The sequence below is a fragment of the Leptodactylus fuscus genome, chromosome 9, assembly GCF_031893055.1.
Source record: "Leptodactylus fuscus isolate aLepFus1 chromosome 9, aLepFus1.hap2, whole genome shotgun sequence".
Classification (NCBI taxonomy): domain Eukaryota; kingdom Metazoa; phylum Chordata; class Amphibia; order Anura; family Leptodactylidae; genus Leptodactylus; species Leptodactylus fuscus.
The window spans coordinates 57,007,480-57,023,003 of record NC_134273.1 but is presented as its reverse complement, the minus strand read 5'-3'; the positions used below and the strand labels follow the sequence as shown (position 1 = coordinate 57,023,003).

Sequence of the window (15,524 nt, the reverse complement as noted above, 5' to 3'; positions counted from 1 at the left end):
TCAAAGTTTGACGTACTGTGCGTTCAGAGATGCTCTTCTGGCTACCTTGGTTGTAACGGGTGGCTATTTGAGTCACTGTTGCCTTTCTATCAGCTCGAACCAATCTGGCCATTCTCCTCTGACCTCTGGCATCAACAACGCATTTCCGCCCACAGAACTACCGCTCACTGGATGTTTTTTCTTTTTCGGACCATTCTCTGTAAACCCTAGAGATGGTTGTGCGTGAAAATCCCAGTAGATCAGCAGTTTCTGAAATACTCAGACCAGCCCTTCTGGCACCAACAACCATGCCACGTTCAAAGGCTCTCAAATCACCTTTCTTCCCCATACTGATGCTCGGTTTGAACTGCAGGAGATTGTCTTGACCATGTCTACATGCCTAAATGCACTGAGTTGCCGCCATGTGATTGGCTGATTAGAAATTAAGTGTTAACGAGCAGTTGGACAGGTGTACCTAATAAAGTGGCCGGTGAGTGTATAAGGCCTATATGCCTCATACAGCACTATCCAGTCCACACATACTTACAATGCTACACCACGAAAAAGAGGCCACTGACCAAGAAATACAAATATAAATATAATTTATTACATATATACAGTTATTAATTTATAATAGCAAAATGCAAATAATTGTCAAGACAAACTGGCAGGATGAAATAAGCCACAAGACACAAAAACAGCTCCACAATGTAGACAATCAAAGAAAGACCAATTCATAAATAAATATAGGGGCAATGCGGTGGCTCAGTGGTTAGCACTGCAGCCTTGCAGCGCTGAAGTCCTGGAGTTTGAATCCCACCGGAAACAACATCTGCAAGGAGTTTGTATGTTCTCCCTGTATTTGCGTGGATTTCCTCCCATTCTACAAAGACATATGGATAGGAAAAAAAAGTACATTGTGATCCTTAAATGGGGCTCACAAGCTACATTTTTTTAAAAAAAATCATAAATAAATATAAGTGCAGTTCATAGGTAGATATAGATACATAACTAGTAAAGTGCAAGTGCATTTGTACAAAAATTATAATTATGTGAATATTCATCATATCTAAAAGTATTATAGATATCAAAAAGCCCCAGTATAATAAATAACCAATTCATCCAGAGAATAGCTATGAAGTAAGGGCAGTGGTGAACCTAGCCTCTCTGCTGCCTGAGGCGGATAATGAAAAGACACCCCTCCCCCCCCCCATTGTTGTTCATCTTTTGATCGTCCGCCTCAGACAGTGGGAGGGGGGGGGGGTGCTAGCGGTAACATTACAATAAATAAAATGCAATAATATTTTGTGCAGTAATACTTACAGGAGACGTATTCTCACATTTTCCGTCTCTTCCCTTTGGACCGCCATGACCACTTCTTCCAGCTGTGACTTGACTCTGTAAAATTTGAAACACAGACATGTTTGACTCCTCACTTACTCACAATAGACTGTGGGGCATAATAGAGGTTACAGGGGGGCCACTGTGGGGCATAATAGAGGTTGCAGGGGCCACAGTGGACCCTTCAAGCTCTATTATGCCACAAAGTTGCACATCCATGAACTATTATTATACTCAGGGGTCTTTTCAGACCCCCCATGTATAATAATTGGAGCCCCAGAGGAGGTGAGAGAACATAATAAACACAGTTACTCACCTCTCCGGAATCTGATGTTAATCCTAGCTGGTTTCTGGCCCATATGGTAATGTATCAGACGTCACGTGGTCTGGGATATTACCATATAGGCCCAAAGCCTGTACTAATAGTAACAGGCTATTACTACCACCACAGGCTTTGGGCCTGTATGGTACAGCTAGCACAGGATTTGGGCCTATATGGTAATATCCCAAACCATGTGACATCTGACACATTATAATATAGGCCTGAAGCCTCCTAGGAGTAACATCGAATCCCAGAGAGGTGAGTAACACTGTTTATTATGTTTCCTTACCTCCCCTGGGATTCCGATTATTATCGGGGGTCTGAAAGATACATAAATGTAAAATGGCAAGTTATACTGAGTCTGTTCCCACAAATTGACATATCAATCTGCTCTTCTCCTCCTCTTCCACAACATGATGCCTGCGGATAATACTGCATTTTCAAAGTGATAGGTTCCCTTTAATAGTACCCAAATACTTGGGTATACAAGAAAGTTTGTTTTGGGTTTTAGTTTTGTCTTTCCGTTCCAAGTAGTACAGACTTATCTTCTATCCGCTTTGATTTTAACCCCTTTAGAGCATTGCCATTTTCATGCCATCGTCTCTGCTTTAAGCTTCCATCCATCTTCTCTGAATGCCGCTATCTATACCAGTGGATTGTATATAACATGATGGAAAAAGTAGTGTGATGATATGCCACTTATATGTTTGTCTCTATTGTCTTTAAAGGGAAATATCTGGGAACAAATTTTGCGAATACCTTTCATATTGGAAATTATTAACACTGTGCCATTCATTATTACAGTAAGTATTTGCTAACGCTTTTCATACTATCGTTGATTTCATTTGACTCCAGGCTTTGTTTTTTTTGTTCCCAGAGTTTGTCTTCTTAGTACTACAATATTAAAGAATCAATGAAATGTCCAATTAGAGCATTTCTAGCAATTGCAATAAGTGGAATTACTGTATATTTGCTGAATTGTTTTTTAAAGTGCCAAATGGAATAGTGAAAGTAAAGAACTGGTTCTAGATAGACAATTATTGCTGCAAATTAAAACAGGAGTCACAGTCGATTTTTCATGGTCCTATTCATACCAAGCAAATTCCTTTGAGGCACCATTTTACAGAACCAGAAAGAGGTTTATTTGGACTTTAAACCCCGCTGGGGCTTATGGGTAAAATATGCAAATCTATTGTCCAGGATGTAATTAAGAGAACAGTGCCCCTGTTTGCTGCCCTCTAGGGGCATCCCCCTTAACATCATGCATGACTCGTTTAATGAGCCTAATAACACAATAATCCCCGCATTATGTTATTAGGCTCATTAAACGAGTCATGCATGATGTTAGGAGGGCTGCCCCTAGAGGGCAGCAAACAGAGGCACTGTTCTCCTAACTACATCTTGGAGAATAGATTTGCATATTTTACCAATGTTGTTCTTGGTCAGAATAGAATACTACAAGGCAACAATGCTAACCACTGAAGCACAATGCCACCCTGAAGAAGCGAGTCGGTCTATTGAATACATGATCAACTTACTAACTATTTAGAGACTGTATTAAGTGATGCCAGAAAAGGCCCAAAGAAGATGGGTTCAAGCACTATATACAACAAAGAGACATGAGTAACACTGTTTGCTCATGTGTACTCACCTCCCCTGAGCCACTACTCATTATACTCTAGAGTGGGAAGAGACCTCACAGTATAACAATAGCAGTTGAAGTTTGGTCTCACACAAAACTGCTACAGTGAACCTTGTGAATATTTGTGAGACAAATCTTTTGAGGCATTTACAAAGTTACTGTGGCTCTAGGTCCACACTCACATCATTTCAATGGGACTGACCTGCTGCATGTCCATGCAACTAACAGATGTGATGTCACTTCCTGAGAACAGGAAGTGCAGCTTAGAATCATAGTTCTGGAAAACCCTTTTAAATACTTGCTACCAAATACACAACAGATTAATTGAGAATATTTTCTGATTGCATGACACAGGCATCCAACTGAACATGTTCCATAATATTTGCAGATGTACATATAGTAGTTAATAATTATAGTAGTTAATTATTAGGGTCCCAGGCAAGATTATCCTGTGCTAAACTTGTTCTTAAGTGCTCCTCTAAAGGAAAGGGATTATTCCAGCAAAAAAAAAATCACATAAAAATTTCTTTATTTGGAATTTTTGAAGCACCAAGCCAATCTACCTCTACAACTATCTTATCAAAATTTTAGGACAAGCCCCCTTTTTACATGCTAAGTCTCCTATAGTGCAATATGCATAAACATTTTATAGTGTAAAATGCCAGGCTCCCTGTGCTGCACCCCTCCATATTCAGGGCTGCTCCCAACAGTATAATGCTCCCTTAGTACTTTCACAGAGTATAATGCTTCCATAGTGTCACATACACAGTATGCTGGACCTTTAGTGTCCTCACAGAGCATGCTTTCTTTTTACTGGAGCCCACACAGTATAAAGTATAATTCCCCACAGAACAACTGAGTGTAATGCCCCTTTAATGACTCTCACACAGTATGACGCGCCCTTATTGGACTGCAGCTCTGCACAGTATAACACCAATTGATTGGCTCCACACATAATATAATGCCCTCTATAGTAGACCCACAGAATGGTAATCAATCAGCCATTACTTATTAAATAAGTTACTATACGCAGCAAACACTAATGCTTGGTCCTCCTCAGGCCTACCTCTTGTGACTCCAGGGAGCACTTACACTATGTGATCAAAAGTATCCAGACACCCCCAAAAACATATGTTTTTCATATTAGGTGCATTGTGCTGCCACCTACTGCCAGGTACTCCATATCAGCAACCTCAGTAGACATTAGACATCGTGAGAGAGCAGAATGGGGCGCTCCGTGGAACTCACGGACTTCGAACGTGGTCAGGTGATTAGGTGCCACACATCACACAGGTCAATGCCAAACGACGCCTCGCTTGGTGTAAGGAGCATAAACATTGGATGATTGAACAGTGGAAAAATTCAGAGGCGGTGGTGTTATGGTGTGGTGGTGTTTTTCATGAAGAGGGCTTGCACCCCTTGTTATTTTGCGTGGTACTATCACAGCACAGGCCTACATCGATATTTAAACACCTTCTTGCTTCCCACTGTTGAGGAGCAATTTGGGGATGGTGATTGCATCTTTCAACACGATCGAGCACCTGCTCATACTGCACGGCCTGTGGCGGAATGGTTACACGACAATAACATCTCTGTAATGGACTGGCCTGCACAGAATCCTGACTTGAATCCTATAGAACACCTTTGGGATGTTTTGGAATGACGACTTCATTCCAGGCCTCACTGACCTACATCGATACCTCTTCTCAGTGCAGCACTCCATGAAGAATGGGCTGCCATTCCCCAAGAAACCTTCCAGCACCTGATTGAACGTATGCCTGCGAGAGTGGAAGCTGTCATCAAGGCTAAGGGTGGGCCAACACCATATTGAATTCCAGCATTACCAATGGAGGGCGCCACGAACTTGTAAGTCATTTTCAGCCAGGTGTCCGGATACTTTTGATCACATAGTGTACGCCTAAACATTGCACAGTGGGGGGACCGAATTTGGACATTATTATGGTCAACACCTCCCCTGAAAATGCCTCAATTTTCCTGTTATTTGCAATACAGGGCTACTGTTTCACTAGCTGCAATGGTTAATTTCAGAAGAAGAGGAATAACTGTCTGCTTGTTTTGATTGTTACATCAAAGGCAAATAAAATACAGCAGATTTTTCTTTTCCTAGTATATGCACACATGGATTAAGATAAGTTTATTTTAACTAGTGAGAAAAGTGTATGAAATAAGTCTTTGCCAATATTAAAGCCAAGAACAGATGTAAATATATTCAGATATTTTATTATTTCAAGTCACCTGTTATTCCTTTCTGAGATCCATGACGTTCTTACATACAGTATGTGGTCTATGTCAACAACAATAAAAACTCCAATTTCTCTTTTTAATCCAACAGGCTCCAGTAAGGCACTGCATGGAGTCTTAGAGCAAATCTACTGCCTCTGGCTACTTATCTCTTCAAGTCTATTTTTTTAACTTAGCACTTTAATTACATGGCTTTTGTAACCCCTTTGGCAACACAAAATTACTTCTATGTTGGAAACTATCAGTCTAATTTATCAAAGCTACAAACCAATTTAATTTATATATGTCCAAATCCTAGGTGTTAGAAACTGCTGTGAACTAAGATTGTAAGTTGACAACACTGAAAGTATAACAAAACAGTAAAATGACTCTACAGTAAAACTGGGCTGGTTTTCCTGCCAATTAGATTGCAATGTTGCAAAAAAAGCTTTGATGTTTCTGTTACTTTTCTTGATTCAGTAATAGAGAAAAAAGGTATAACCTGGCGCCCATAGCTTCACTGAGCAAGTTGTGGAGAATCGAACAGCTGCGGTTCATACCCAGAGACCACTAGGTGGTAATAGTAAATAAAAGTAAAGTAAAAAACTGGTAATTATAGATTGAACGCTGTTGTTTCAGAGAAGAAAAAACTCCAGACTTGAAAAGTAAAAATAAGAAAGGTTTGTTGATTCCAAAGGGACAAAGGGTAGGCAATGTGTTTCAACGCCAATCAGGCGTCTTCATCAGGCCAGAATATATGCACAGAAAATGGGAACATGACGATACTCATTCCCCTGTCAGCCCGCACCATCACATACCTGGTTAGAGATAACACAAGCACTTTACAGCCCTCTTCTATACTAAACTACTAGTTAATTTGCAAATGGAGTGTGGGTCCAGAAAATAAGCTACACTGAACATAAAACCATATAGATCCAGATTTTTGTTGAAAAACTATATATCAATGTGTAGTCCCTGTGATCAGAACTAGGAAAGCAAATTTGAATGTGTGTACATGCAATAGTATATAAATATTTTGTTTTAGGTAAAATAAGCAAAATTTACATTTATTTCACATTTTATACCCTTCTTCTACTTCTGGCGAAAAAAAATATTCAACTTATTTAATAAATAAGGCTAATTATTTCAAGCCTTATGTGTCCTGAAAAAAAACATGATAAAAGTAATTGGGATAGGCAAAGCCATTAAAAAGATATTGCTGTTTAAAGAAATGCATACAAAAATGCAAAATTTGGTTTGGGCATTGGGGCATCAATGGTGCTTGGTCCTGAAAGGGCTAAAGATAAAATTATATTTCTACTCTAAGCTAAATACCCTCCCCCACCTAACTTCTAACTTATTTAGTTTACAAAAAAATCTATATTTACTCAGATCACTGGGGTGATCATTTGACCTCCTCAGGCACATTTTCAGATTTTCAGGTGTTGTTCTATTTCCCCATTTCTGGGAAACAGAATGTCAACTATATTAACCCCCCCTCCCCCCAACCCCATCATAAACCTTTCTTTCTGTCTGGATATTCTGGGCATGGGTTATCACTTACTTCCAGGGAACGATTTGTCCTCTTCTTGACGTCTGTCGACACTTGCGCAATAGAGCCAGAGTGATGGCATGATCTGTAGCCTGCCCTGTAGCTCTCTTGCACAGGTGTGGGTGGCCAGCTGGCAGACGTCAAGAAAATAAAGAGCTGGCCCCCCTGAAGTGATGTCCCATACCCAGCAGGTCTGGACAGGAAGACAGGTAATTATCGGTTTGGGGGGAATTTGATTTAGTTAGTTGGGAAGGGCTAGTAGTGGATGGTCTAGCTAGGGAGGGGGTGTGAGGTAGTGAGAGAGGAAGGTAGTGTGAGTCAGCTCTGACTGAAGCATAATGCTTCATTGCTTTAATGCTTATTGTGTTATAGCAATTTTAATCTTCTGTCCACACTACTGTCCTGGCCACTGTCTGCTGTTGCCTCTTGGCAGCGCTAACTTACGTCATGATACTTAAGAATGACGGAACACTATGTACAGCATTACTCTGTTCTTCAGCATCGGCTACAGCACACCCTGGAGGAAGCAGGGGAGGGTGGCCCGAACAGGAGCATGGACAGGTGAGTAAAAATTATCTGCTGCTACTCTGTGTGGGGGTGTGGGGGGTGTTTTTCATTGTGTGTGTGTGTGGGGGGGGGATCATAAATTGTGTGTGAACCATAAATAGAGGCACCATATCCTGTAAGGGGGGGGTAAAAAAGGGGGGCATACTTTGTGGGGCCATAAAAAGGGGACAGATATTGTGTTGGGGGCCAAACAATAGGGGACTGATTTTAAACATTATTGGTCACATACATTTTGAAAATACTACATATGACATTGAACAGTCTCTAGTTTCCAACATTTATATTACCATTCCAGTAAAAATTTTGTAACAAATATCTCATTGCACAACTCTTTCCTCTGACAAGAAAGGGTCTTTAGTAGAGATGAGCGAACACTAAAATGTTCGAGGTTCGAAATTCGATTCGAACAGCCGCTCAATGTTCGTGTGTTCGAACGGGTTTCGAACCCCATTATAGTCTATGGGGAACAGATACTCGTTAAGGGGGAAACCCAAATCCGTGTCTGGAGGGTCACCAAGTCCACTATGACACCCCAGGAAATGATGCCAACACCTCTGGAATGACACTGGGACAGCAGGGGAAGCATGTCTGGGGGCATCTAACACACCAAAGACCCTCTATTACCCCAACATCACAGCCTAACAACTACACACTTTACACATTCAAAAAAACCTCTATCAAAGTGGGAAAATACCTGGAAACCTTCTTTACTCCCCAAATGGATGGACACAAACCCCAATTTAAGCTCAACAAACAGTAACAACCACCCCTTTAAATCACGTTCCCCATGACAACCACAAATGGAATAGGCAATGGGAATTCCAAAAGCCCTCACCCTTAACTGTCATTTTGAGTGTGTGTGTGTGTGTGTGTGTGTGATGTGGTAAGACCTTCCAAAATTCACTTTTCTAGCCCTTAACATGAGCCCTTCCAAACAAAGTTACAGGACCTTAAGCTGAGCTACCAGCAGAGATTGAGGCCCTTGGCATGAGTAGAGCCTTGCACCAGCAGTGTTTTTGGCAATTAGGGTGAGTTGAGCCTTGTACCAGCGTGTGTCCCTTAACATCAGGCGGGCCCTAAGTTCTGCGCTTTGCACAAAAGTTCCACATTAACTAGGCTGAATGGTACAAAGATTAGTAGGCCCGAGAACCAGGAACAGGTCTTGCAATTGCTGTCGGATAACGCTTAAAGCACATTGTCCACCAGCCAGTCAGCCTCTACCTCCTCTTACCCAACAGTCTTGTCCTCCTTCCACCCAAAATTCCCAATCTTCCCAGAACAATAACCCCAACTGTCCCTGCTCCCCAGAGCTGTTCTCCCTTCCTTTGACTGTACCGCAACCTGCCCCTCCATTTCGCGATTCCACGGACCTAACAGACGAGTATCTGTGTCCAGATCCTCAAACACTAGAGTCTCCTCCATTCCATCTCCGGTCGATTTGGTGGCGGATGACCAGCAACCCACCCTCATCGACGACGATGAGACGCAGTTGCTGTCAGGGCAGCCAGTTGACATGCGCATTGTGCAGGAGGAGGAGGCGAGACAGGAGTTGGAAGAGGAGGTGGTGGACGACGAGGACACCGACCCCACCTGGACAAGGCAGATGTCAAGCTGGGAAAGTAGTGTGGATGTTGAGGCAGGTGCAGCACCAAAAAGGGTAGCTAGAGGCAGAGACATGTCCAGAGGCAGAGGTCAGCTGCTTTGCCGAAGCCAGGCCAGACCCGGAATGTCCGAAGATGTTCCCTTTTGTACCCAGCCCAGAAAAACTCCCCCATCGAGGGCACGTTTCTTGAAGGTGTAGAGTTTTTTCAAGGAATGCGCCGAGGACAGATATAGTGTCGTCTACACAATTTGCCTCTCGAAATCGAGTAGGGGCCCTGAGAAGAGCAACCTGTCCACCACTTCAATGCACCGTCATTTGGAATCCAAGCAATGGAATCAGTGGCAGGCAGCAACGGCAGGACAAATGTCGCCCGCCATTCATGCCACTGCCTCTGCTCACAGTGCTGGCGATGCACTCCAGAGGACGAGCCAGGACATCACTTCATCTGCCTCCGCCACTTTGTTGACTTCTCCCTCATCCTCCCCTGTTTCTGTCTTATCTCCTTCTCCTGCACCATCAAAGGCACCATCAGGCGCTTCTTTACAACAACCCACCATCTCTCAGACATTGGAGCGCCGGCAGAAATACACCGCTAACCACCCACCCACGCAAGCCTAGAACGCCAACATCGCTAAACTGCTGGCCCAGGAGAGGTTGGCGTTCCGGCTTGTTGAAACTCCCGCCTTCCCGGACCTGATGGCAACTGTGGCACCTCACTATGCCGTCCCTAGCCGTCTCAACTTCTCCCGGTGTGGCGTCCCCGCCTTGCACCAGCACGTGTCACTCAACATCAGGTGGGCCCTTAGTTCCGCGCTTTGCTGCAAGGTCCACTTGACCACCGACACTTGGACAAGCGCCTGTGGTCAGGGATGCTGCAGTGCTTATCTTTAATGACAGGCAGGGTGAATGTGGTGGAGTCTGTTCCCCGGGTGCAAACTGCGGTGGCCTATCTCCTCTCCCAGGCCAAAATTCATGGCAGGAGTAGACTGAAACCCTACGACGCTGCAACCTCCACCACAGCTACTAGCGGCAAACGCTAAAACACTGGTGTGGGGAGACGTCAGCAGGCGGTGCTGAAGCTCATCAGCTTGGGGGACAGACAGCACAGTGCCTCCGAGGTCAGGGATGCCATCCTGGCTGAGATGGCATTTTTTTTTCCCTGCTACACCTGGGGCCTGGCATTTTTACGCCTGTGATAATGGCTGGAACCTGGTAGCGGCTCTGGAGCTTGCCAGCCTCCAACACGTTCCATGTTTGGCCCACGTCTAACCTAGTGGTGCAAAGTTTTTTAAAAACATACCCAAATGTACCGAAGCTACTGTTGAAAATGCGGCGCTTGTGCGCCCACTTTTGCAAGTGCACAGGAGTCGCTGCTAGCCTAAAAATACTCTAGCAAGGCCTACATCTGTCCAAACACAGGCTGTTGTCCGTCATTCACACACACTGAAACCCTACAATACCATATCTTGAGCAGGGTGTGTGAGCTGCACAGACCTTTGATGGAGTTCCATCTACAAAACCCAAAGGTTCCTCAAAGTCAGCTCCCAAAGTTTCTGCACCATGAGTTTCCAGGGGTGGCAGAGTTATGGCTAGGGGCAGAGGCATGGATAGGGATGATGTCTAGGGGCAAAAGCAGTGTGGATGTGGAGGCAAGCTAAGCAGGAAAAACTGGGGGTACAAGCTAAGACATGGACTGGGGTGATGTCTAGGGGCAAAAGCAGTGTGGATGTGGAGGCAAGCTAAGCAGGAAAAACTGGGGGTACAAGCTAAGGCATGGACTGGGGTGATGTCTAGGGGCAAAAGCAGTGTGGATGTGGAGGCAAGCTAAGCAGGAAAAACTGGGGGTACAAGCTAAGGCATGGACTGGGGTGATGTCTAGGGGCAAAAGCAGTGTGGATGTGGAGGCAAGCAAAGCAGGGAAAATGCTGGCTAGAGGCAAAGGGATGTCCATAGGCAGCAAGGGCAAAGATGCAAAACTCTCCCGTTTCAAGAATTTTCCTGACTTGTCTCCCCACAAAACATTCCTGGGAGGAGGGCTGAAACACCACCCTCCTCCTCCTCCGCTGTTAGATTGACCCCAGCTACGAGCTGAAAACGCTGCAACACTGGTGTGGGGAGACGTCAGCAGGCTGGGCTAAAGCTCATCAGCTTGGGAGACGGACAGCACACTGCCTCTGAGGTCAGGGATGCCATCCTGGATGAGATGGCAATTTGTTTATCCCCGCTGCCCCTGGGGCCAGGCTTTTTTGTCTTGTTGGAGGGCTCTGGAGCTTGCCAGCCTCCAACACGTTCCATGCCTGGCCCAATTGTTCAATGTAGTGGTGCAATGATTTTTAAAAACATACCCCAAATTAGCTGAGCTAAGGGTGAAAGTGCGGCACTTGGACACCCACTTTCCCAAGTCTACAGTACCTGGAGCTAGCCGCAATACACTCCAGCAAGGCCTACATCTGCCTGAAGCACCTACTGTTGTGCGAGGTCACCACACGCTCTAACCCTAGATACCGTATGTTCAGCAGGGTGTGTGAGCAGCAGAGACCTTTGATGGAGTACCAGCTACAAAACCCAAGGGTTCCTCAGAGTCAGCTCCCTCACTTTCTGCACCATGAGTTTCCATGGGTGGCAGACTTATGGCTAGAGGCACAGGCATGGATAGGGGTGATGTGTAGGGGCAAAAGCAGTGTGGATGTGGAGGCAAGCTAAGCAGCAAAAACTGGGGGTACAAGCAGCCGGTGGCATCATCACTGACAAGCACAGCTGTCTGTCAGCTGACAGGCTGACTTTCACCAAAATGAACAGACAATGGATAGACTCATCATATACATGTCAGTTACATGACAAATTTAGTGCAATTTGCAAGTCCAAGATGGTTTGGAGATCTGCGGAGAGGAATCTCACCACCTCTTGCGGGTGCCATCATTTGGAAGGCAAGCCCTGGGCTCAGTGGGTGAGAGCAAGCGCAGGATAATCGTCGTTTGGCCTGGCGGCCACTGCCTCTCCCACTGTTGACAGGGCTGGCGCTGCAGTCCAGACCAGCAGCCAGGACACCTCCACATCTGCCTCTGACACTTTGGGGAGTTCACCCTTATCCTCACCTTTTCCTGCCATTTCTCCTTTTGCTCGCGCCATCATGCGCCTCTTCCCAGCAACTCCCCATCTCCCAAGCCTTTCATTTCATGCTAAAGTACAGCGCAACCCACCCACATGCCCAAGGCTTCAACGGCCTCATCTCAAGAAATCTGGCCCAGGAGATGTTGGAATCCCGGCTGGGGGACACTCTGCCCTTTTTGGGCAGAGTGTCTACTGCGCCACCGCACTGTGCCGTCCACACCAGCACTTTCCCCCAAACATGAGGCGGTCCCTAAATTCAGCGCTTAGCCCTAAAGTTCCATGTGACCAGTTACGAATGGACAAGTACATGCGGGCAGGGACGCTACCTTTCAATTTGGGCACAGTGGTTGAATGTAGTTGAAGCGTGGACCGGGTCGCAAAATGTGGTGGCCTGACTTGTCTCCCCACACAACATTCCTGGGAGGAGGGCTGAAACACCACCCTCCTCCGCTGTTAAATTGACCCCAGCTACGAGCTGGAAACGCTGCAACACTGGTGTGGGGAGACGTCAGCGGGCCGTGCTGAAGCTCATCAGCTTGGGGGCCAGACAGCACACTGCCTACAAAGTGAGTCATGCCATCCTCGATGAGACGGCAATGTGGTTTTTGCCACTGCACCTGGGCCCAGGCATGTTGTCATGTGTGATAATGGCCGTAACCTGGGATTGGCTCTGTAGCTTGGCAGCCTGCAACATATTCCATGCCTGGGCCACGTTTTTAACTCATTGCTGCTAATCTTTTGAAAAAGGTACCCCAATGTTCCTGAGCTACTGGTGAAAGTGTGGCGCTTGTGCGGATAGTTTTTAAAGTCTATAGTTGCCGCTGCTAGCCTCTATGCACTCCTACAACGCCTGTACCTGCTGGAACAACGGCTGTTGTGCGACGTCTCCACACTGCTGGCACTAAACATATCATGTGTTGAGCAGAGTGTGTGAGCAGCACAGACCTTTGATGTAGTTCCAACTCCAAAACCCTCGGGTTCGTCAAAGTCAACTCCCTCAGTTGCTCAACCATGAGTGGCCATGGGTGGCAGACTTATGTGAAATCCCATCCCATCCATTGCACTGGACACGAAACATTAGCATGCGCTCAGCACAACTTCGGATATGGCAGCTGCGTTAAGCAGGGTGCAGGGTACAACACAGACCAGGCCCGAGCACCAGGAACAGGTGTTAGAAATACTGCAGCATCTGCCTTTTCCTTCCAATTTTGGGGTTTTGGACCCGCCACCGACTTGTCTGGACCTAAGTGGGGATCATGAGACACAGTTGCCATCAAGGCAAGCTGTGGTCATGTGCGGTTTGCAGTAAGGAGGCAGTGCGCAATTGGAAGAGGAGTTGGTGGATGACGAGGCCACTGACCCCACATGGACAGGGGTGATGTCTAGGGGCTAAAGCAGTGTAGATGTAGAGGGAAGCTAAATCAACAAAAAAACCTGGGTAGAAGCAAAGGCATAAACTGGGGTGATGTTTAGGGGCTAAAGCAGTGTAGATGTGGAGGGAAGCTAATTCAACAAAAAAAACAGGGTAGAAACAAAGGCATAAACTGGGGTGATGTTTAGGGGTGAAAGCAGTGTAGATGTGGAGGGAAGCTAAGCAGCAAAAACAGTGGGTAGAAGCAAAGGCATGCAAAACTCTACCCTGTTGGAAGACTTATTCCTAGGTCTGGAACACGTTAATGGCCCCCCTGGACAAATTACTGCCACTCAGGGGCCTAGTGTCACCAGGAGGGACAAGTATAGGCACATGTTGTGGGAATACCTGGCCGACACCAGCTCTGTCCTCTCCGATCCCTCTGTGCTCTACAGCCTACACTTATTTTCTCATCTTTTTTTCTGAACTGCACATCTCTTGCCTGCTTCCTTTGGGATCTTAGAAATGGTGGTCCACTTCCACAGATGGTAACTTCAATAGACAGTGTAACGGGAGTAGCTGAGGGATCGCTGTCTTAACCACTTTTTGGCACAAAATTAACTTCCAAAGCCAAATATGGTGCAAGCATATGATGCAAGGACACCTACACACCTATCTCTGACACATTGGGGAGTTCACCCTCATGCGCCCTTTTGGCCTGCACCATCATGCGCCTCTTCCCAGCCACTCCACATTTCCCAAGCTTTTCATTGCAGGCAGAAGTACAACACAACCCACCCCCATGCCCAAGCCTTTAACAGCCTCATCGATAAACTGCTGGCCCTGGAGATGTTGGTGTTTGTTTATGCTTCTGGAGACCCAGGCCTTCCGTCAGCAGATGGCAGCTGGGGCACCTCCCCATGCTGGGCCTAGCCGTTACTACTTCTCTTGGTGTGCTGTCCCTGCCTTGCGCCTGCATGTGTCCCATAACATCAGTCGGGCCCAGATCTTCGCTTTGCTGCAAGGTCCACTTGACCACCGACACATGGACAAGCGCCTGTGGTCAGGGATGCTGCAGTGCTTATCTTTAATGACAGGCAGGGTGAATGTGGTGGAGTCTGTTCCCCGGGTGCAAACTGGGGTGGCCTATCTCCTCTCCCAGGCCATGGCAGGAGTAGACAAACCCTACGAAGCTGCAACCTCCACCCCAGCTACTAGCGGAAAACACTGTAACACTGGCATGGGGAGATGTCAGCAGGCCGTGCTGAAACTGATCAGCTTGGGGGACAGACAGCACAGTGCCTCCGAGGTCAGGGATGCCATCCTGGCTGAGATGGCATTTTTTTTTCCCTGCTACACCTGGGGCCTGGCATTTTTGCGCCTGTGATAATGGCTGGAACCTGGTAGCAGATCTGGAGCTTGCCAGACTCAAACACGGTCCACGCATGGCCCACGTTTTCCAACTTGTTGGTGCCATGTTTCTTTGAAACCTACACCATTGTGCCTGATATACAGGTCAAAGTGGGGCCATTTTCGTAAGTGAGAACTAGCCTCTGCTAGGCAGAAAACATTCAGAGCACACTCCTCTCATCTTCGCACCGTTGGCTGGCAGAGGAAGACGAGGGGGTTGGAGTGGCATCTGATGTCCCTATCCCACACGAGGCTAGAGGGTGCACTTCAGTGCATCCCATTGCTTCACCACAAATGGTGTGAAGGGGAGTGGAAAATGGAGGAAATGGAGAGTGACCCTTACAGTTGGGGCCAGCAAAGGCATGCCAAGTAACACACTGGCACACATGGCTGACTTCATCTTGG

General features: G+C 46.2%; 1 protein-coding gene across 2 annotated transcripts in view; it reads left to right on the top strand.

The window, feature by feature from the left end:
• Nucleotides 1-15,524, top strand: part of KCNT2 (potassium sodium-activated channel subfamily T member 2) — a 574,767-nt gene that overhangs the window by 193,689 nt on the left and 365,554 nt on the right. For both annotated transcript variants that reach the window (XM_075287704.1, XM_075287703.1), the window contains exon 6: nucleotides 2,371-2,445. In XM_075287704.1, coding sequence (XP_075143805.1) covers nucleotides 2,371-2,445 — 75 coding nt within the window. The remainder of the gene's footprint in view (nucleotides 1-2,370; nucleotides 2,446-15,524) is intronic.